The sequence below is a fragment of the Rhamphochromis longiceps genome, linkage group LG10 (assembly GCF_057381845.1).
Source record: "Rhamphochromis longiceps isolate RC_006_pf linkage group LG10, R_longiceps_female_GT1.1, whole genome shotgun sequence".
NCBI classification, from domain to species: domain Eukaryota; kingdom Metazoa; phylum Chordata; class Actinopteri; order Cichliformes; family Cichlidae; genus Rhamphochromis; species Rhamphochromis longiceps.
The window spans coordinates 10,693,127-10,717,472 of record NC_140566.1 but is presented as its reverse complement, the minus strand read 5'-3'; the positions used below and the strand labels follow the sequence as shown (position 1 = coordinate 10,717,472).

Below are 24,346 nucleotides of genomic sequence, written 5' to 3'. Positions count from 1 at the left end.
TATTTGCATGATTTCACAAATGGCTACGTAACATCAAAAAAGTACGTTTACATCAAGAAATGGGTTTATCTTCAATATATCGAGTCTAATTTGGTTCAAATACAAAAAAGCACAGATACAGGATCCTCAATAAAAGAGCTACAAGACTGGCATCTTAACATGGTGTGTTTAGTACTAGAGCAGTAGCCACATGTATAAAGCAATAGCACACACTTCATAGACAGGGTTGTTGGCCCACCTCCACAAAAGCAGGGCAAGTGGAGGTTAAACAGTGCAAACAGATTAGACAATATGCAGCAGGTTGGATTTGAAGCACTTTCATTTCAACCAAGTCATTTGGACATGAAAAAACATCACTTTAGTGATGTTTTCTACCATTACCTTGAAGCTAAATTGTCTATTCAAAAAAAAAAAGTCATTCTATCAATCTTTGAACTTGAACTCGAGGGAAAACAGCCCTAAATGCATAACGGCCATAAAGGTTTGTGAAACTACTGACTTATGTGTTTCTTTTACACAAGCCACTGGTTTCTACCATAATGAAACCGGCCTTTGCGTTGCAGTAAATCAGTGAGCCACAGGGACGAGGTACAGTGCCCCTGGGTCATCCATTCCATTCATAGTTTATCACTAGCTCCAATGAACCTAGTTATTGCCATTATCATAGCAGCATTTACATCCCTATTGAGCATGCAGTGGGAGAGCCAGAGGCAAAAATTGTGGAGCCAATTCCTGAAGTATTAAATTACGTGCTGCCTCCATTCCAGTAGATGTGGTGCTGGGCCATAAAGTCTGATTGTTTCACCATTAGAAATAATAGATCCACAGTGCAGACAGCCAGGAAGATTAGCTGATGGTGCTGTAGAGCCACAGGAAACAGATGTGAAGCGTATGTCTTTAGTTATTGTTTTCTTGTAGTGGGGAGGAAATAGTCATAGTCATAGTAATACTCATGTAAACCCACAGTAGTACAGTACATGCATAAGCTAGTTGCAAAAGTATCATTAGAATATTCAAATTCTCTCATTAAAATATTGTTTATTACCTTTTAAATACCACAGATTTACTGTACGATTGTGGTAAAAAATAATGCAGACTCTCACCCAGGGAAAACTCAAACTCTGATGAACAAAAAGACATAAATATTACACTGGCTCAGTATTTTTTTTTTAACAAAAGTGATGCCAAAATGCAGAGGCAGTGTAGGTGACAAACTGAGTACACCCAACAACTGAATAGCTTGTAGAGTCATCTTTATCACCAACTACTTGATGTAACCATTTTCTGAATGACTTTATCAGTCTCTCACTTTGTTGTGGAGGAATTGGCCCACTGTCTTTTACAACATTGCTTCAGTACATCGAGGTTTGTGGGCATTTGTTGCGTTGCGTAGGATCATTGTCCTGTTACGTCACAGGATTTAAGCCAAGTTTTAAATGCTAGATAGATGACTCTAGAATATGTTGGTTTATAGCCAAACATCTCCACTTTGGTCTCGTTTGCCTGAAGGACATTATTCCAGAAATTTTGTGATTGTTCAGATGCAGCTTTGCAGTCCTATGCCATGTTACCATGGTCTTTTAGAGAAAAGAGGCTTTCTGCTGGCAAGCCTTCCAAACAAGTCATGTTCAGTCTTTTGTAATTATGCTTTCATGACCTTTGGCATTTAACTCCTGCTAACAGAGGCCTATTGAGTCTGAGATGTAGCTGAGCAGATCCTTAAAGTTGCGAGGTGGACCCTCTTGTTTGTCCAGCAAATCCCACAGGTGCGTAACTTGATTGAGAACTAGGGAATTTGGCGGTCAAAATCTCAGACTCATTGCTGTGCTGAACCATTTTTTGTTCTTGGCAGGGCACAATATCCTGCTGAAAGAGGCCACACCCATCAAGGAGTACCTTTTCCATGATAGGGTGTACATGGTCTACAACAGTGAGTAGGCAGGTGGCACGTGTTAAAGTAACATCCATGTGGATGACCCAAGGTTTACTAGGTTTACTAGCAGAACGTTACTCAGAGCATCACACTGCCTCCACTGACTTCTTCCCATAGTGCATCCAGGTGTCAGGGGTTCCCAAGGTAATGTGATTCATCAGACTAGGCCACCTTCTTCCATTGCTCCATAGTCAAGCTCTGATGGTAAATGGTAAATGGCCTGTATTTGTATAGTGCTTTACTAGTCCCTAAGGACCCCAAAGCGCTTTACACATCCAGTCACCCACCCATTCACACACTGGTGATGGCAAGCTACTAAGCTTGTAGCCACAACCACCCTGGGGCGCACTGACAAAGGCGAGGCTGCCGGACACTGGCGCCACCGGGCCCTCTGACCACCACCAGTAGGCAACGGGTCAAGTGTCTTGCCCAAGGGCACAACGGTCGAGACTGTCGGAGCCGGGGCTCGAACCGGCAACCTTCCGATTACAAGGCGAACTCCCAACTCTCGAGCCACGATCGCCCCATGATGATCAAGTTCCCATTTGTTGACACTGTCAACAGCGGACTGGGATCAGCATTGACTGGTTTGCAGCTATTCAGCCCCGTACACAACAAATTGGGATGCACTTCTGTCAGTATTCTGACACCTTTCTATCAGAACTAGCATTAAGTTTTTCAGCAGTTTCAACTACTACTTATGTTAGATCGGATCATGTTGTATTCCATGACCCTATCAGTACCCAGGACCTGGTTCACCACTGTTCCTTCTTTGGACCACTTTTGAGTTCGTCTAGCCCTCACAATTTAGCCCTTTTCAGACTTAAATACTTACACTCACCCATTTTTCCTGTTCCTAACACATCAACCTTGAGGACAAAATATTCACTTGCTCCCTAATATATCCCACTCACTAACAGGTGACATGATGAAGCGATAATCAGTGTTACTATTGTCAGTGCTCATAATGCTATGCCTGATCGGCAGATATTACAATGGATGATGTCAAAATGAAGCGTTCCTGACAAAAATGCCACACTATATGGAATAAAATGTCACTTTAGTAAATATTAAAAATAGAAGAGGAAAAGTAGCTCAAAACACTTCTGGATTTTTACACTGTACCTTGTCGCAAGCAATATATAACCATAAGGAACATGGGCACATGCTAATTGTCTTTTTTTATTTTTATTTGTCTTTTATTTTATTTTTATTTTTGTCAGTATTACAAAAAAACATTCTTGCCATTCTTTCCTCACTCACTCTCTCTTTTATTCTCTTTCTCTGTGCACAAGCTGTGGATTTGTACTGTCTTTATTGAATATAAAGTATGCTTTTTATTTTGCTTCCTGCCCTTTCACACCTACATGTTGGCACAAAAAACAAAAAACAAACTTGAATTTCAAATGTGGAACTCTAAATGTGTATTTGGGATCCAATAATGAGTTCCCCGTTCTGCCGTCCTCTATCGACATTTACTTAAGATCAACCTTCGAAAACATTTAAAGAAAGTAAACATTTCCCAAAAGAACGCCTGATGCGACACCTGCATGCACTCACACATTCCTTCCATTAATGAGCCTCATTCAGCTGTATGCACATTTTTCATCTGCCTGAGTACTTCAAATTGAGAATGCTGCTCTTCAACCAATGATGGACAAATGTTGTTGACTAGGGCACAATAGATGAGCTGAGGAAGCTAGTAATAGTCAGTTACCCACAGTGTATTTGGCCAAACAAATAAAATGCATTTCAATTTAGCTCTAATAAACGCTTACACTCCTGTATGCGTTGCCTGAATCCCTTCAGGTGGAGAGCTGGAATAGGATCAAAAATGGCAGCAGATAATGAAATGAGGTGACAGAAAACACAACACAGATAATGAATGTAGTGTAGATTGTTATTATATATAATGGCACGATATTTGGAAAATATTATCCATTGTGTGTTACACTGACATTTAGAGTAAAATGTGCAAGAAGCGAAGATTCCATGGCAATGATTAGTCATCTTTATAGTCAGTTATTGGTTTAATATACAGATATAACATCAGTCGCTCGGCTTGTAGGCGACATGTGGGAGAGTGTGGCTGTCAATATATATCTAAGCCACATGACCTGGCTGTGCATCAAAGCATTACCTTTTATAGAAACATCAATAGTGTTGTCTCTGGTAAAGTGCCTCACTTGTACAAAGCCAGACGATAGTTCCGCAGTGATATAGCCTATTGATATTTATGTGGTTTGGTTAAAGCCTCAATCGAAATGGCCATTTACTCAATAAAGGCTATTAAAAAGCAATAACTTTGAACTAGAGACAAGAATCTTATCAATGCTACTTAGAACAGGTGGCATGTGCTGGATTGCTACCAGCGGCAGGGGTCCTCTGACCACATCTCTTGTCGTTGCAGGTTTTAAGTTAAAAACAATGAATAATTACTGTGAAACGCCGCTGCCATCAGCAGCATGGATTACTTCATACAGCTAAAAACTCCTAGCTCACCATACAATTATTATATCATCATCTCAATGCTAAGAGGTTGTAAATAATTTCAATCAAACATTTTGGAATCAAATAAGGCTTTGACAGTATTACATTTAATATTACAGACATTACATCGGTATTATATTTAATTCAGACAAAATTCTTTATGTATGTTATAGATATAAAATAGCCGAAAGGTGGGCTTTACTTTTACTCATCAGCAGTAAGTTTTCAGAAAGCAGGGATGGGTTTGGGATAAAATAAGTCATAATCCTTACTTGCACTGTAGTATGCAATTTCATTTTTAAAACTTAAATTTAAACCGATTCTTCTCATTGAAAGAGCAAGATCATAAATTTTTCACATTGTTATTTTATATTAAACAGCAATGCCTTACTGAAAAATTAAATTGTTTTCAGTTTAATCCTACAGAGACTAGATGCCTGAATTTGAAAAAAAAATTGTATTGGTGGGTGCTTATTTCGTTGTGTGCATTTTTTTTTTTAATTGACCCAACTCCTTTATTATTAATACCAAAACTGTACACTAATCAGCCCCAGCATTAAAACCTCTAACGTCATATAGCGTTCCCTGTTGTGCCTCCAAAGCAGCTCTAACTCACTGCAGCATGGCAATGAAACCTACGCCGGCATCATGCAGAGTCTGGCACACAGCACTGGCAGAAGCTCTTTTGCGTTCTGTGGGTTTGTGGGCCGGAATCTCCATGGATTTGGGCTTGATCCACAGCATGTCGTTGATGCTCATTCAGATTGCTCAATCACATCAGATCATATTCACTTCATCTGTCACCGGGTTTCATGTAATGGCTAATCTGTGCATTAGAAAAAGTAAAAGAAAAATCCCTAACTGTAAGTATTTTTTCGGATTTTTCCTTTTTTAACAAAATCAGTTTTTAAGGAGAATATTTGAACAATCGAGACATACATTCTCTTAAGATGATATTATTAACTATACTTTCAATTCTAGATAAGATCACAAACATATGTGGGGGTATTGAGAAAAAGACGCTGATAAGAACATATGAGGAGAGTGGTAAGCCCCTCTTCATTCCCACACTTTATGTTCTCTTAACATAAACAGTAAAAAAACACTTTAAGTTATTTTCCAAGTGTCAAACTGCTCTTGTTATAGACAGATACATCAGTCTGCCATCACAAGCTCGTGCTGTAGCAAATATTAATTACAGACGAGCTGAGATGCATCTCTCCACAGTTCTATCTGCTTCTCCACGCTTGTCCAATTACATTTCTCACAGTCCATTGTAAAGGACAAGAAGATACCCCGCTTGCAAAGCAGAAGAACACAAATTGAAATATCTTCTGTGACTCCGATATGTCTAATCTTCATGAAATCTGCTCCTGCTATTTTTCTCATTAATGTAGCTGAATTTGTTCCATCAACTTTCAAACCAAACAGGTTTTTAGACGGACAAGGCTGCATGTGTGATCATTTTTTTGATACATTGTTGGCAAAGAAGTATAACACGGAAGCCTATTATGTTAAATTGTTTTCATAGTGGGCAGGAATTTTGGGAAAAAATGCCCTGCTAATGTTAAAACTGAGAAGCACAGCAAAATGTTGACTTATTTTGGTGCAATATAGGATAATATAGAAATTAATTGTTTGTTTTTTACAGCAAATACAGCATGCATAATTTCAATGCCAAGGTGGAGGTATGCTATTCACTTAAGGATGTCCTGTATATTATAGAGTACATTATGTATTCAATGTTATTTTTTGTACTTTTGCATTTGCATTGCATTACTTCAATTGAGTTTGAGGTGTTTAAACAATGCAAAATCCAAATGGGACAGGTAAAGGTGAAAAGTGTACCAACTGATATAAAATAATACTCATATATATTTCAACTGTTTATCACCATGTGTTCCCAGCTATACATCACCCTGTATGTTCTGTGGTGACCCTTCACTGTCATCATTCGGCCTGACCTCACAGTGATATTCAAACATCCAACAGCGATGGGCTGATTTATCTCACATCAGCCGCACAGTTCTGATGGCCCCTTTCATTTTCTAGCTGATGAAAGTACCACAGTAATGTGGTAGAATGAATTGTCCACCAGCGACCACCGTCAGCTCAAATCGATGGGGCATGTAATTGGCGGCCACTTTGTGTGATTGCTAAGATAAACAGACATTGTTACAGACATAGAAGATCAATGTCACACACAAAATAAGCGAGGGAGAGGTTGGAAATTATAGGCCATTATATTCACCAACAACACAGTAACTATTTCTACTGACAGGATTTGCGGCTGACACACCAGATACTACTTTATTACACTTAATGATTCTTTACAAATGTGATCCGTGAAATGGCAAATGAAAAAATTTAAATGGAAAAGGCACATACACATCATTGCCCAGCTGAAGGTCAACAGATAGTGTTTTGAAATAGAGCAATTTTAAATGCAATTAGTCAACCATTTTGCAGCCTCTCACCAGCTCTGCACCATCTTTGCTTGAGGATAAGCATTACCTGATAGAAAGCTGCTGCTTAACAATAAGCTGTTGTCATGTTTAATGTAACGTGTTTGAATGATGTGGCACCAAAGCTAGTAATGTATAGCTTCTGCTCACCTTGGTAATGGAGTAGGAGATATGCTGAATTGCGGCGTTTCTCACTACGGAGACTGATAGAGATCTGGTTGCTCCAGCTGCGTAGCACTAAGCCAGTCATCAAGACCGACTCATTGGCAAGGATGAAGGGTTCTTGACCTCCTGTATCCTCCACGGTCACCTGCTCTCCTTCCAACACGCTCACATTTAGCACCTAAAAAAACACACCCATGCAATAAGATTAAACAACAGCTCTCACTGGTGCAATTTCACAAAACAAAAAAAAACAATTTTCCAACAGAACTGCAAAGGCTCTTATTAGACCAACACATTATCAAATGTTACATTGCATACATATTATTTTCAGTACTAGTTTGAGCATATGTATTCACCCTTAATATTCCCCCTCAGAAAACATGTTTGCTTTCATTTCTTTGATAACCTGCAGCTGGGATGAAAACATATTTTTGACTAATAGTAGAATCTATCTGAGTCATTCCACTAATGGTTTGTTGCACAATTCATGTATATATCTTTCTACGTAGCACTCATAATTCTTATTCTCATGTATATATGTTTGGCACTGATCACCACCTGCACTCATGTATATATCTTTCTACGTGGCATTCATAATTCTTATTCTCATGTATATATCTCATGTATATCTCATGCACATATCTTTCTTTCCACATAGCACTTTAATTCTTATTGTCTGCACTGAAGCACCGCAGCAATTTCCTAATGTTGTAAACCTCAACATCTGGCAATAAACCCATTCTGATTCTGATTCTGATTCTGATTCTGATTCTGAATTCCTCTTCATCTATGTTTTCTGCCTGCCTGCAGAATAGTCTGTTAGCAACGCCTTATGTCTTGGGTTCAGAATCTGCAGCTAAATTTGGCAAAGGAATCAGGACTACTGTATGTAGTAAAACGGTCTGTGTAAAGACATTTGGAGCATCATTTATTTAATTATTGGCAGAAGTCAAAAAGGAAAATAAAAATCCAACAACAGATCCTAATCATCATTCTATATGATAATAAAAGATGGTACATTCATCACTGGGTTTTGCTAGAACATTCTGATTATGTCATTGTAGGTTGATGGGATTTTATAATTCATTGTTCTTCTCATCTGACACACATATTGTTTAGTCTGTCATGGTCCCTGGGTCTTGATGCCAGGGTTTGAGTTTTGCATAGTTTATGGTTCTTTGAGTTTTGCATTATTCATGCTGAAGTTTGGTTCTTGCTAGCTTACCTTAGAGTCCTAGTAATTATTTGGTTCCTTGCTTGTTATTTTCTTCCCCTCCCCTGTGTCCTGTATATATATATTCTTCTATCATCATTTGACTTTTTTCTACTTTTTTAAATTGGCTTTTTATTTTTAGTCAGCTCTTGGTTTTCCAGATAAGAGTTGTTGCCTTTTGCTTTCTCTCGTGTTGTATTTAGTTTTACTTTCTCGCCTATCTCGTTGCGTTGATTGTCATCCCCTGTTCTTGTTCCAGAGCTGTTTCCACTCCCATTATTAGTTCTCAGTTTGCCCTTGTATAAATTCCTGCGTCTTCTATTTGTTGTTTATCATGTTGTGCACATCAGTTATAGCCGGGTTTCTTTTTCTGACCACTTGGAAAATGCAAGTCTAATCTTGCCTTTCAGCACTATTTTTGGTCTCGACCAGTCTCTCTGTGAATGTCTGATAAATGGTTCACTATGTTCTAAAGCTAATTGCTGTTTTCTTTAGGTTGTAGAGTACGCTGAGACATTGCTCTGAAAACCGCTGCCATAGAAAACTGAAGCGCAACAGGATGTTGGTGGCCAAGCAGCTAAATAATCTTAAGTAATTCTATACAGTAATCTGTAAAATTAAACCACTCCTCGTGTCTTTCTTGTTTTTGAAGTGGTCTTGAACAATAGTTCTTCAGGCTTTCTAAAGATCTTTTAAAGTTATTCTTCGAACATTGGCTGCTTTTTCCTTCATATTCAGTCAAGTCTTTGCACCCAACCATTTTCAGAGGAAATGTGTTTGTTTGTTTGTGTCATGATCCTGGGTCCTTTTGACCCAGCGTTTTGTGTTTTCTCTTCGCGATTTTGGTTCTGTTCTCTAATTGGTGTTTACCCTGTTCCCCCCGTGTGTTCCTGTTTTATTGTGAAGGTCTGCGTCTTATGTGAGTGTTTTCAGTTTGCCTCCATGGTCTCGTCATGTTAATCACTCCCAGCTGTGTCTCCCACCTGTGTGTAATCTCCCTGTGTCCTGAGTGTATTTAAGTTGTATTTTCTGTCTTAGTAATCGCTGGTTCGTCTGTGTTGTTTCCCCTCGGTCTCCCTGTATGTATTTCCCCGGACCTCCCTGCACCGTCATTCCTGGTTTGTGTTGTTAGTTTACCCAGTTTAGGTTTCGGTTTCATGTTCACACCCCGTTGCTGTTTGTACCCACTGCTGTAAATAAACACTCACCTGCACCAGAGCTGCCGCCTTTTGGGTCCTTACTACAAATCCACACGGCTTGCCCCGCAAACCGTGACAGAACGAACCAGCCACCATGGACCCAGCGGCAGTCAATCCGTCCGAGGAGCTCCAGGATGACATCGGCTACAATGTGGAGATCCTCCTCGGGCTGTGGCTGGAGAATCCTCCGTACGAGCTTCGCCGCGCCGTGGAAGGTCGGCTACAACGTCTCTTTTCCGGCCTGCCATGGCTACTGAATTCACTTCCTCCGACCATACAGGCTTTTCTCCGGCACACACCTCACCTTCTCTCAGCCACTCCTGCCTCGCTGCCCGACTCGCCGGATGTGATCTTGCCCGGCCCGTCGGAGCCGTCTGCGGGGAGGAAACGCCGATCGCGCCGCAAGCGCGCCACCCCACAGCCGGACGTTCGGGCTTCTAAATCGCCGGCTGTGGTGAGTGAGGACTCTTTTTCATTTTCAGACTGCATGACTGTTCATTCAGGGGCTGCGTTTTGTGTGGCGGATGTCAACGCGAGCTGCTTATCGCCTGTGCAGCTACCGGCAGCTCAGTTAGCTCCCCCGCAGCCACTCTCAGCTCGGTTAGCTCCCCCGCAGCCACTCTCAGCTCGGTTAGCTCCCCCGCAGCCACTCTCAGCTCGGTTAGCTCCCCCGCAGCCAGTGCTACTCTCAGCTCAGTCTCCAGTGCCCCCCTCAGTTCAGTCTCCAGTGCCCCCCTCAGTTCAGTCTCCAGTGCCCCCCTCAGTTCAGTCTCCAGTGCCGCCTGTAGCGCAGGCCCCAGTAGCTCCAGTGCCGCCTGTAGCGCAGGCCCCAGTAGCTCCAGTGCCGCCTGTAGCGCAGGCCCCAGTAGCTCCAGTGCCGCCTGTAGCGCAGGCCCCAGTAGTTCCAGTGCCGCCTGTAGCGCAGGCCCCAGTAGCTCCAGTGCCGCCTGTAGCGCAGGCCCCAGTAGCTCCAGTGCCGCCTGTAGCGCAGGCCCCAGTAGCTCCAGTGCCCCCTGTAGCGCAGGCCCCAGTAGCTCCAGTGCCCCCTGTAGCGCAGGCCCCAGTAGCGCCAGTGCCCCCTGTAGCGCAGGCCCCAGTAGCGCCAGTGCCCCCTGTAGCGCAGGCCCCAGTAGCTCCAGTGCCCCCTGTAGCGCAGGCCCCAGTAGTTCTGGCTCCAGCAGTACTGGTTCCACTCATTCACTCCATGCAGGGAGAAAATTTAAGGTCCAGTCAGGGAGTTTCTCGCGCTTTAGCTGCTTCAGGCACCGTTCTGCACTCCAGGGCTTCCCCAGAGGCTAGGTCTCAGTCCCCAGCTGATTCTGGACCCCTGAAGATTAAGCAGCCCTCAGAGAACAACTCCGTGTCAGTGCTGTCTGAGCAGGGCCAGTGCTCAGCACAGCACCCATTGCCTTCATGTCTGCCAGAGGACTCCATGCCTGCTGGCTTTGTGATGGCTTCTGCTGGAGGGTCCAAGGGGCCCGTCCAGCCTTCGTCTCGTGTCTCCGCTGGAGGGTCCGAGGGACCGCTCCGGCCTTTGTTTCCTGTTTCCGCTGGAGGGTCCGAGGGACCGCTCCGGTCGTCGTCTCCAGTCTCCGCTGGGGGGCCCGAGGAGCCCGTCCAGCCACCTGCTGCAGCTTCATCATCATCCTCGCCGGCTGCAGCTTCATCATCATCCTCGCCGGCTGCAGCCTCATCATCAGCCTCGTCTGGTCCAGCCTCATCATCAGCCTCGTCTGGTCCAGCCTCATCATCAGCCTCGTCTGGTCCAGCCTCCCGAACTGTGTCCACGTCGCCGCCGTTGCCGTCCGCACGGCCGGCCCCCCGAACTGTGTCCACGTCGCCGCCGTTGCCGTCCGCACGGCCGGCCCCCCGAACTGTTTTGGACTCCTGTGCTGTCGGCCCCCTGGACTCCTGGGCTCGTTTTTTGTTTTAGTCTTTTGGCCTTCTGGTGCTCCGGTTTTGTTTTGCTTCGAGCCCTCCTTCCTGGGCCCCCGCCGCCCGCCCTGGTCGGGTTGTTTTCTGTTTTTTCTGGCTGTTTTTGTTTCTTGTTGGGCTGTCTGGAGCCAGCCTTTGAGGGGGGGGGTACTGTCATGATCCTGGGTCCTTTTGACCCAGCGTTTTGTGTTTTCTCTTCGCGATTTTGGTTCTGTTCTCTAATTGGTGTTTACCCTGTTCCCCCCGTGTGTTCCTGTTTTATTGTGAAGGTCTGCATCTTATGTGAGTGTTTTCAGTTTGCCTCCCTGGTCTCGTCATGTTAATCACTCCCAGCTGTGTCTCCCACCTGTGTGTAATCTCCCTGTGTTCTGAGTGTATTTAAGTTGTATTTTCTGTCTTAGTAATCGCTGGTTCGTCTGTGTTGTTTCCCCTCGGTCTCCCTGTATGTATTTCCCCGGACCTCCCTGCACCGTCATTCCTGGTTTGTGTTGTTAGTTTACCCAGTTTAGGTTTCGGTTTCATGTTCACACCCTGTTGCTGTTTGTACCCACTGCTGTAAATAAACACTCACCTGCACCAGAGCTGCCGCCTTTTGGGTCCTTACTACAAATCCACACGGCTTGCCCCGCAAACCGTGACAGAACGAACCAGCCACCATGGACCCAGCGGCAGTCAATCCGTCCGAGGAGCTCTAGGATGACATCGGCTACAATGTGGAGATCCTCCTCGGGCTGTGGCTGGAGAATCCTCCGTACGAGCTTCGCCGCGCCGTGGAAGGTCGGCTACAACGTCTCTTTTCCGGCCTGCCATGGCTACTGAATTCACTTCCTCCGACCATACAGGCTTTTCTCCGGCACACACCTCACCTTCTCTCAGCCACTCCTGCCTCGCTGCCCGACTCGCCGGATGTGATCTTGCCCGGCCCGTCGGAGCCGTCTGCGGGGAGGAAACGCCGATCGCGCCGCAAGCGCGCCACCCCACAGCCGGACGTTCGGGCTTCTAAATCGCCGGCTGTGGTGAGTGAGGACTCTTTTTCATTTTCAGACTGCATGACTGTTCATTCAGGGGCTGCGTTTTGTGTGGCGGATGTCAACGCGAGCTGCTTATCGCCTGTGCAGCTACCGGCAGCTCAGTTAGCTCCCCCGCAGCCACTCTCAGCTCGGTTAGCTCCCCCGCAGCCACTCTCAGCTCGGTTAGCTCCCCCGCAGCCACTCTCAGCTCGGTTAGCTCCCCCGCAGCCAGTGCCCCTCTCAGCTCAGTCTCCAGTGCCCCCCTCAGTTCAGTCTCCAGTGCCCCCCTCAGTTCAGTCTCCAGTGCCGCCTGTAGCGCAGGCCCCAGTAGCTCCAGTGCCCCCTGTAGCGCAGGCCCCAGTAGCTCCAGTGCCCCCTGTAGCGCAGGCCCCAGTAGCTCTGGCTCCAGCAGTACCGGTTCCACTCATTCACTCCATGCAGGGAGAAAATTTAAGGTCCAGTCAGGGAGTTTCTCGCGCTTTAGCTGCTTCAGGCACCGTTCTGCACTCCAGGGCTTCCCCAGAGGCTAGGTCTCAGTCCCCAGCTGATTCTGGACCCCTGAAGATTAAGCAGCCCTCAGAGAACAACTCCGTGTCAGTGCTGTCTGAGCAGGGCCAGTGCTCAGCACAGCACCCATTGCCTTCATGTCTGCCAGAGGACTCCATGCCTGCTGGCTTTGTGATGGCTTCTGCTGGAGGGTCCAAGGGGCCCGTCCAGCCTTCGTCTCGTGTCTCCGCTGGAGGGTCCGAGGGACCGCTCCGGCCTTTGTTTCCTGTTTCCGCTGGAGGGTCCGAGGGACCGCTCCGGCCTTTGTTTCCTGTTTCCGCTGGAGGGTCCGAGGGACCGCTCCGGTCGTCGTCTCCAGTCTCCGCTGGGGGGCCCGAGGAGCCCGTTCAGCCACCTGTCTCAGCTGGAGGGCCCGAGGAGCCCGTCCAGCCACCTGCTGCAGCTTCATCATCATCCTCGCCGGCTGCAGCTTCATCATCATCCTCGCCGGCTGCAGCCTCATCATCAGCCTCGTCTGGTCCAGCCTCATCATCAGCCTCGTCTGGTCCAGCCTCCCGAACTGTGTCCACGTCGCCGCCGTTGCCGTCCGCACGGCCGGCCCCCCGAACTGTGTCCACGTCGCCGCCGTTGCCGTCCGCACGGCCGGTCCCCCGAACTGTTTTGGACTCCTGTGCTGTCGGCCCCCTGGACTCTTCTGTTTTGGGCTCTGTTTTTTCCTGTGTTCTGGTGTGCTTCGTTTCTTTTGGTTTTGGGCTCGTTTTTTGTTTTAGTCTTTTGGCCTTCTGGTGCTCCGGTTTTGTTTTGCTTCGAGCCCTCCTTCCTGGGCCCCCGCCGCCCGCCCTGGTCGGGTTGTTTTCTGTTTTTTCTGGCTGTTTTTGTTTCTTGTTGGGCTGTCTGGAGCCAGCCTTTGAGGGGGGGGGTACTGTCATGATCCTGGGTCCTTTTGACCCAGCGTTTTGTGTTTTCTCTTCGCGATTTTGGTTCTGTTCTCTAATTGGTGTTTACCCTGTTCCCCCCGTGTGTTCCTGTTTTATTGTGAAGGTCTGCATCTTATGTGAGTGTTTTCAGTTTGCCTCCCTGGTCTCGTCATGTTAATCACTCCCAGCTGTGTCTCCCACCTGTGTGTAATCTCCCTGTGTTCTGAGTGTATTTAAGTTGTATTTTCTGTCTTAGTAATCGCTGGTTCGTCTGTGTTTCCCCGGACCTCCCTGCACCGTCATTCCTGGTTTGTGTTGTTAGTTTACCCAGTTTAGGTTTCGGTTTCATGTTCACACCCCGTTGCTGTTTGTACCCACTGCTGTAAATAAACACTCACCTGCACCAGAGCTGCCGCCTTTTGGGTCCTTACTACAAATCCACACGGCTTGCCCCGCAAACCGTGACAGTTTGTTTGATTGTTAAGCCATTTAATACTGAACTATGAATTATTCAAGCATGAAGGAGGCACCTAAAATCAGTAGATGAACCTGTTTTGTGTCTACACATAATAGACAACCTAGCAAAGCGACACTCACAGGTTATATCTTTTGGACCTTTGTTATTAGTAGCATGTCGCAAAAACATATATTTTTTTTCCATGTCTTTAGTTGAATCTACAAAAAATAAAGATGACACAGTTTGTGTCATTGTATTTTTGCACCAACAAGGTGATTGCCAAAAGATATGGCATTGGTGTCCAGTGTATCCTTAAAAATTCGAAGGAAACTGTACAAGTGGAGGATAAAAGGAGTGTCAGGCTGAAAAACTATTGGGAGCGCATGAACTGTATCTGAAAGTCACATCTTTAAGCAACAAACAATTAAGCAATGATCTGACACTAGTTCTTTGGTTTATCAGTCTACTGTTCGTCAAAGCATCATTAGAAATAGTCTTACTGGAAAGGTGGCTGTCAAGAAACTATGAAAAACTATGAGAAAAGACTAAGTTCTGCCAAGAACACAAGAAGAAGAACAACACAAGAGATGTTCACAAACTTAAGCTTGGTAAAACTTTGTGAACTGTTGCTGTAACTCTAAACTTTTGCCTTATACACTTTCATTTATGTTTGCATATGTTTAAATAAATGTCTTCTGAAATATCTTCCCATTTTCCGAGCCATGTATAAAACTCAAGAGGTCGGCACAGTATGTGAAACTGAATGCTGTCACAGGTAGTGGGCTTAGGTTTCAGGTATGTCACGAGGCAAAAAAAAGGTTGCCCTAGGCTATGTTGCAGGATTGTTAGTGCAGCAGCTTGGAAAAGCTGAGACAGTGGGCAAGATGAGTACTAGTCACACGATGGTAGCAAAATGAATTTGGTCACGTAGACAAACTGTCACTCAGTCGAGGAGGTGCTGACAATGACTGCAGAGAGGCTGATGGACGCTGCAAGCCTGAGCTTAGAGGTGACTTCTTCCGGAATTATCCATGAGATCAGCCACTTTGATTTGATTTTTTTTTTAATCAATGCCAGATTTAAACCCAATCTCTGAAGGTTTTCTGGGATACAAGGTGCACAACAAGCAGTCAGTCATCAGGTCAAAGATGCCAAGATGCTTTTTTTTTTGGAGTTGCATAGTTGCATGTGCCTTAAATAGGAGTGTCACAGTGAGTAATAAAAGAATGAAACGTGACTTTAGAATCAGATTCTCAATTCCTCAAGGGTAATGAGAATGACAAGGCTGTGGGCACAGTGTTTTTGGAAATCAGATTATTTAGGTTATTTGACTGTTTTATAACCTAATAATTCTCCCTACAGGCTCACAGGAGAGCACAGTAATTCTCCTTGATTTTAACAGTCACACTGATATATTCAAAGAATGAGACTGAAACGTAGTCAATGTGGAATTGCAATTTAGCCTGTCAAATTTAGCAAATGAGAGCCGTAGAAAACAGATGTGAATGATGTCATCTTAACTGCATTGTGTTATTATGTACATTTAATTGTGCAGTTACAGTTATTGAGGAAACTATAATTAATTTGTAGTTACTAATCAGATAGTGGCGATTCCCAGATGCACAGTTGTTCCAGGTAAAAGCACATGCAAAATGTAAAGTTCACTCTGTGAGATAAGAAGTCTTTCTGTGCTATAAATACAATAATTTCCTTCTGAAATGAGAAAAAAAACCCTCTAGTATATACTGTACAGTGTAAAACATTACATAATCCCACTGGTTTACTTTAGTGCATCATTTTTTTGTCACCAATGTGTTTTGTCCTGGCTTTCAGACGTTTGATGTTGATGCCTTAAAAAAAGATTAACACTTGCTGTGACACCTTTATTGCAACTCACAATAAAAGTGTCTTAACAGAGGAGACATCCATATAGTGGCTTCCAGAGCACAATGAAACAAACACTTTCGTAGCATACTTACTCTCACTATCATGGGCTTGTGGTGGACCTGCTAGAAAAGCTCTGATTTATAAATGTTGCTTTGTCTATGGTGCAGAACATTAAATATTAAAAATTTTTATTTTTGTCATTTTTAATATTCACTTAAGAGCTTTTTGTGGCTTTGTTTAAAAACAGCATTTGAATTCACTGAAACACAGAAGATAATTTGATTGTAAATTGGATTCTTAATTATTTGATGTCCACCTTGGATACGGTATCGACAGTAGTCTTTGATACTGCAACAACTTATCATATTCAGTGAGCAGAACAAGATTGCGGATCTGTGACTACTTGGTTTACATATATCAGGGAGGCTTATGAAGGATAGGTGAGCAGATAGTGGACAGAGAACATTTGGACTGATAGATAGCTCAGCCCCAGAGGGCCCTATCATCTGTCATCCACCCTGGGACCTGTCAGTGCACCCAGCAACAGCTGTCCTGCCTCAATTATGAATCATTGACCATGTCAGGAGACATCAGACTACCTTATCTTCTCCAGTGCTACAGCCAAATGCCCACAGGGACTCACTGTCTCACTCACACTCACACTCACACACACATACACCACACACACACATACACTTGTATGTGTGTGTGTGGAAGAGCACACACACATGCGTGTTCCTCTGGACTGTAATGAGAGCAGTATTATGGTAAGTCCTAGCTGGAATCCCTGCCTCAGCAGACACATTTGTGTGGCCAGGGATTTGGCTGACCAAGCACACTTCTGCACCAACCACATCATTATCACAGGATGCCATCTATACAGTATGGTGTTCCATTTTCAGAATTATGTTGAGAGAGGACAGAATATCTTTCTTTTTCTTTTTTTCTTTCTTTTTTTCATGAAATAAGCTCAGGGCAATAAAAGAAATGCAACACCGACCTTGGATAAGGTGCACTTTCTCTAGTAGCATTATCTTTCTCCCAACCCTTGGTCCAATATTTTTCCAGAGAAAAATCAAAATGAGAGGACTAGAGAAGAGAAGGTCACCCCTCTCCTCTACCCTGTGTCTTTTCAATCAAACCACTGTAATGAACACACTATCCTGCAAGGCTACAGTACAATTGTGAGGCCTAGAATTGCACTTGGAATACTAACTATGAAAGAAAATGTCCATTATAACGTTCAAAAAGACAATGATATTTGTAGGACTGAACACCTTGATCTTGCTGTGTAGCCCTGTAGGACAAGGAGCTTTCTTTGAACTGTACTATTGTGTGCGTCAACAGTGTGTAGGGGTGTTATCACATTTGAACAGAAAACAGCCAAACACAGAGTTCATGCAGTGATTGCATGAACTCTAATACTAAATATAAATATACTAAATATAAACTAAATAATCCATATTATAAAGCCAGGAGTTATTTCAAACTTTGATATTTATGTTTAAAAATGTAAAGTACAAATGCAGTTTGGACAAAACCCAAATGTTTCTCCTGGTGTCCTAAAATAGACACTATATCAAACCAATCTGACTTCATACACGTGAGATATGGGCATTGTTCACTAATTTATTCATTTATCTGCAAAATGAGTTAACTGTCCACAGAGGCTTGCTCTCACTGATATTTTATTGTTGAAAACATCTGGTGGCAAAAAGTAATGAACATTTACACTGACTCACAGGAGCTATTGCTTATGCAGAAATGAGCTGTATGTAATCAAAATGATACCGCTATACATGGAAATTAAATGACCCTGCCGCTGGGGGCAATAAATCAACAGCCACTGGACTCACCAGCTGCAGTATCATAATTACTATGATAAAATCCCCTGGCTTATAAACTGGAACATACCAGAAATGTGTCTACCTTGCTTCCTTGCTTGTGCCTCCCCCACCACAACCACCATCACAACCACTGCCATTTGAATAATTTTTGGCTCATCCAGTTGGCAGTTTTCGTGTATCTCTGGATAGATTTGTGCAAGCAAAAAAAAAAAAAAAAAAAAGGAGTTGTAGTGCTCATTATATAAAAACGTTATCTTAATTGAACATTCACCTCTACATAAAACAGTCAAGGCCATGTCCTGTTTGCCCTGCTGTCTAAAACAATGGATTCTTACCAATAAGCAAATGCTGAATGTTAATGAGAATGTGCAGGAGCCAGAAGCTGCATACAATAACTCACTCATTGTCCCTTGTGTTTAATTTGAGCTGGCTCTTGAGTTTACCAAATGCAACCACCTTAGTGATAAGTTAAACAGTGGATGCTGGGGTTTTGTTTTTTGTTCTATTTGCTCAGTTACTCAGACATTAGAAGCCATTTCATTAGATGAGATTCTTTCTTTTTGATAAATCAGCTTCATTTTCTCTCAGGCCTTGACACCTCGGTTTATTTGCTACACTGCATTTTTTGCATAGATTTAAATTCATGCATTACTGATTACTCTTCATATTTTCAAGCATGCATCTCTACCCTCCCACTCTCATCATGGCACTAAAAGAGTTGTGTGGGGGGGGGAGACGACTTCACCTTCTGCCAGACAGACTACTTCTTCTTCCTTTATGACAGCTAGCTGGGTGGAGGAGCAATTAGTGTCACCTGAAAGCATTCCTCTCAGGATTGCAAGGCGCCATGAAAACTCATCTCGCCAAAGCCCTGAAAAGCTCATCAAGATCAAACTGGCCTTCTTTATGACCTGACTTACTCACCCACAGCAAAGGCTGATGAAGGTTTCCTTTTGCCTCATCTCAAGTTGATTAAAGGCAGCAAGCCTCCGCTGGCTTCCATTCCTCAGTCAGACTCGTTTCCCTGTGACACATCTGCGGTGTCCTTTGTCGTTTGTGCTGCCTGGGACCCGATCCAAAGAATGGCCTAAACATTACCTTGTTAAAACACCGCGTGATTACGTTCTTCAAAGAATTTTACGAGTGGAACTTTTGTTTTTACAAAAGTGCCGAGACTCGCTTTTGTTGAAAATCTTTCCATCTTTGTTGTGGCACTTCCATCTGAAACGAGCACCAGCGGTCACTGAACGCCAACAAAACAAATTTAATTCCCTCCCTCATCAGCCACCCTCAGCCAGGGTCAATGCCTTGTGCAGTTTGCTTATTTTGTAAGAAATGCTAGAATTAAAATCGGAGTGCAAGGATCAATACAGCAATTCAACCAGCACTGAGAGGGGCCTGTGTGTCAAGTATTTGTGCCGCTTATTAACATGACTATTGATTGGAGTCAGAGGAGCATGGTCACAGAAGCAGCATCAAATACCAATCATTAACCCTCAAGTCAGTTTTAGCTATAAACTCTTGGCATGCTCTGTAACATCTTAATCCTTAAAGGGGCATTTCATTGATGGTCATCCTTGGCGACCCTACCTTCAGTGTCATTCATTAGCATATACAGCCATGAGCTAATTAGGTTTGTTATTTTTTGTCTTGTTGTTTTTTGTTTTGTTTTTTGTTTTGTTTTTTTTTTTTGGGGGGGGGGGGGGGGGGGGGTTGCTGTTGTTGTTTTACTTTGGAAGTGTCTGAAGCAATATTTACTCCTCTCAGGATTAAAAGTAAAAACTTGGAAGTTTTAAATTTCTCCACTAAGACTGAAAGCCTTTGATATTCATAAGGTTTAATTAAGGAAACAAGCAAAGGGCAAGTTTTCTTTTCTTTTACTGTAAGATGTGGGTTTTTTTTTTTTTTTAAGTATCTCAGGTTCTTGTACATGAGTTAGGGAGAAAGGAGCCAGAGGTGAATGGACAGATTCAGTTGCATTGATGCAAACGCTGTACCAGTACGTTGTGGTGAAGAGAGAGCTAAAAAGCGTAAAAGCAAAGCTTTCAATTTACCGGTTGATCTAAGTCCCTACCCTCACCTATTGTCATGAGCTCTGGGTAGTGACCAAAAGAACAAGATCGTGGATACAAGCGGCAGAAATAAGCTTTCTCCGAAGGGTGGCTGGTGTCCCTTACAGATAGGTATAGGAGTTTGGCCATCATTTAGGACAAAAGGATGATTTGGTAGCATTTGTACTCCATAGGACTGTCTAATGGCATCTGTAAGCCCATGAGTCTTTATCTTTATTCAATATTAAATTAAGTTTGATTCTAATTCTTCCTATTTTCACAATTTGAATCTACAATCAGTTTCAGAGCCGAGGTTGGAATTAAACCCATAAAAAAAACTTCTCCCTAGTCCCTAGTGTTGTGGCTTTAAAGGAATTCATCACAGCTAACCTCATAAAATAGGAGTGAGTGTCAGATGGAAATCAGTATTTTACATCTCATATCCAGCTCATAGTTTGCACAGGCTATCATCCTGTACATATTTTCTGTATTTAACTATTGAATACAAGGCCAGGAGATAACAATTAAAACCTGCACCTAATGTCAAAGTAGCCTGCCCTTTTCAAAACTACTTTTAGGTTTGGTTTTTTGGTTTTTTGGTTTTTGGTCTTTTTTGTTTATTTTTTGTTTTGTTTTGGGGGGGTTTTGGGCGGGGGTAGTGACTAATAGTTTAGGTTAGTGCTAAAAGGCATGTTAGAGCAGCTTCTTAATATTTGCAGTTATTTTGCACGAAAAAAATCATTATATGTTCAGAATCACCAGATGCCATGGCAGAGGGGGTTGAACAGTCAGGCTGGGGGCAGTAAACTCTCGTGATGCATTTTTCATCCTCCCTCTCTCACAAGAAGCCAGACTGCTGAAAGGAATATTGACTAAATACAGAAAAGGTTTGATTCTGCTTATTTATTCCCCACCAATTTCTGTGGGATTTTTTTTTTCAATGCAGGTAGAATTCAGTGGGGGTTTCTGAATGCTGTTTAGATTTATATTTTTTCTCTGAGCCATAGGTACATAACAGCAACATATAAATATTTATCACAGTCTCCATATTTGCCCTTCAGATTATTTCCTTCATCTAATTTTCCTCCCCTGCCTTCTGTACTGATGGCTACCTTCCAGAATAGAGGCCCCTTCATGATAATGTCTCTACTACAGCTCCTCTGGTACAAAGTGCGGTGCATTCAATCTGTGTTAATGGTTGGTAATGTAAATTGTATCAGTACACAGCTTGAAAAGTGGGCACTAAGAGCTTTTAACCCAGGTTGGAGTTATTTTGTATGTTTCTAGCAAACCAACAAATCCATAACCTAACTGGAGAAATTGAAGGGAAGGTGTGATCCCTTCACAGATCAATATGTAATTATTGCAAATAGGCTCATCAGACAAGTGAAAGCAATCAATTGTTTTTTTTACAACAACTGGTAATTTAATCTAATTCATCCCTGCCAACATGGGTATGTTTTTGTCTGTTTATCTCAAAATTACTAAAAAAAAAAGGAAGGATTTTAAACTTTAGTAGAGACCAACTTTATACCTTTCCACTTAAACAAGCAACTGTTGATTTACAATGATATCTTAGTGAAAAATCTCCCAAAAACCTCCACACAAAGGGCTGCCTACAAAGAAGACACCTGCTGTTACAGAACGTGAAAGTGCTTGAAAATCTTAATAGGCATTTTATTTGATTATACTCCTGTTTTTAATGTTGGGCCAAATGGTGGCTTTTGTGAAACCCTTTGATTTCCAAGTGTTTTTCCAGTTTATTATTATAAATGGTTAATCTTGTGTCAAAAATAAGAATGTAGGATTTGAAGAGGAGAGTGATTAGATGAAGTAACTTTATCTTGAGCAGTTTCACTTCAGTTTTATTTATATAACCCCAAATCACAACAACAGTCATCTCAATGCATTTTAATATTGTTACGTAAATATCATACAATAATAAGTGAGGTGGGAAATGGTCTAATGGTCCACAGTAGTCCACAGAAAATTTCTGAGGAATTTTAGATCTTTTACCTTTATTGCACAAAAGGACGAGAGCCGAGTGCTAAAGTGCAAACTGCAATCAGGAAAGAAACAACTGAAGTATACTACCAACACAACATCAGCTTTTTGTATCTCCACAGACAGCATGCTAACACAAAGCTAGAAAAGCAGCCAGAGTGATGTTAAAGCTCAATGTATACTGATACCAGCCCAGTAGCCAGAGCCTGATCTTCAAGTCAGGCTTGTACCATTTTAGCCTCCATTTCTACCAGTACTTTTTGGGCTTCAACTCTGCTTTGCATTCAGCTTAGGGTTCAGCACTTCAGCTTTGGCTTAACCACTTAAAGAAAGGCTGTATTTGTGTTCCAACTAGGATTGGGAACTGTTTTGGGAAGCCGGACTGTAACGTGTTATTTATACCTTCAGCAGGTTTAATACTCACCAGAGAAAAGTAATTTGTGACTTACTTGTTACATTACTTTCTTGTTACTCTGTAAAATGACCTGAAATGCAATGTCTCACAATTACCAGTTAACAACACAAACCTTATGGTACAGTTCCACACACCAACACAAATCACTATCCTAATGTGGATCTTTTTTTAGTAGTTGTACGCGAACACAAAGCTGACACCATAAAGCAAAGCTCAAAGAGACTTTAAAGTATCATCATGATGATCCTATTTTAGAAACATGAACAGGTAGAAAGGGAGGCTGTAACTTGATTGCTCATCACTGCCTTTTTTTCCCACATGATTCAACAGTTTTTATTCATTATCAGCACAAACACAAAAACAAAACAGAACAAACCACAAAAACAAAGGGAATCATATACATTTAAAGTCATTACGTACATTAACAATTATACATGTGGAAAAGAGAAAAAAGACAGAAAAAAAAGAGGGGGAAAAAGGTATTTACCATCTATTTACCCACAGATTTAAAAAAAGAAACAACAAGAGTGAATTCCCATCCTTTGTGCTCACTTCCTAATACCCTAAAAACAACTGGGCCCTCTCAACAGTTGGGACAGAAGCAAAGGAGACCAAACATTGAGGAACACTACTGTGTTCATCACTGCCTTTGTTACCTGATAAAGTTCAGCGTCAGGCTGTTAGACTGGGGTTGGGATGCGCTGAGCTTTAGTGCCGCTCTGACTTCTAGGCTAGCTTTGTGTTAGCATGCTATAGACTATGTGCACGTTAGCATATGCTACTTCCGGTGCGGAAACTCTTGTGGGGAGCATTGTTTCCGGTGTCCTATTCGCGCCCTGTTTACGGTCCAAAACAAGTTAAGCAAATGAATGAATCAAGCAGCGATTTACATTTCTATAGATGTCTTGGGCATTTACCCAATATATCTGTAAATGCTGTTCATCGACTTGTTGATGTTACCCCCCCGCCTCACAGCAAAAGAGAAAAGGGATTCAAATGTTATATTTCTCAGTATCTGTAAACAGCTGCCCCTCGTTTATCACAGGTGTTATGTTCTAAAAATAAGAGTCACACTGGTAGCGATCGATGCAGCGATTCTGTACTGTACAGGAGAGACGTCACGGAGGAGATCGTCTGCAGCGATCAGGACGCAGGACACAATGTGACATAAAATAAAACATGCAAACTTGCACTAAAAATCTGCGAAACAGCGAGGTGAAAGGTGAACCGTGTTATAGCGAGGGACCACTGTAATTTTGAAGGTAAGTCACAACATACCCTTCGTAAATACTAATGTATAGAAACCCTTACCAGCAATCATTCATTTTTTGTGTGGCTTTTTTTTTCACGGTTTGTTAACATGCTGTGTAGGTGTGTACTTGACTAGCTGATATCGACATAACGGGGGAAACATCTGGTTTGACTATTCTTCACCTATAGTTTGAATGCTGAACATTTTCCTGTTTAAATCATAATAACTGTCACTATACAGAGATGTGCTTCTGAATGTGGACGATGTGTCTTCTGATTCTGTAATGCAGTTCTGCTTGTGTTGAGTGATGTAAACAACTGATCGATCTAAACTCTTTAAACGTCAAAACTAATCATTAGATTTTTTATGACACAACAGTGGTGAGTGTTCCCACCTTCTCCTCTTTGTAACTTAACGCGATCTTTCCGTTTTCGAGTTTCGCTACCTGATCCGCAGTAGCGATTGACCGCAAAGTAAAGCTACCGGAAATATACAACCCCACATCCGGTCTCAAACCAGGAAGTTAGCATTTTCTCGTGCACAGGGTCTATTTAGCAGTTATTTAGTTAGTTAGCAGTATAATACACTTGTCTCTCGTC

The 24,346-nt window shown here is 42.9% G+C and overlaps 1 protein-coding gene across 2 annotated transcripts in view; it reads right to left on the bottom strand.

Annotated features, from left to right (window-relative positions):
• Positions 1–24,346, bottom strand: part of LOC146660329 (seizure protein 6 homolog) — a 100,863-nt gene that overhangs the window by 19,443 nt on the left and 57,074 nt on the right. For both annotated transcript variants that reach the window (XM_085420138.1, XM_085420140.1), the window contains exon 4: positions 7,039–7,231. In XM_085420138.1, coding sequence (XP_085276264.1) covers positions 7,039–7,231 — 193 coding nt within the window. The remainder of the gene's footprint in view (positions 1–7,038; positions 7,232–24,346) is intronic.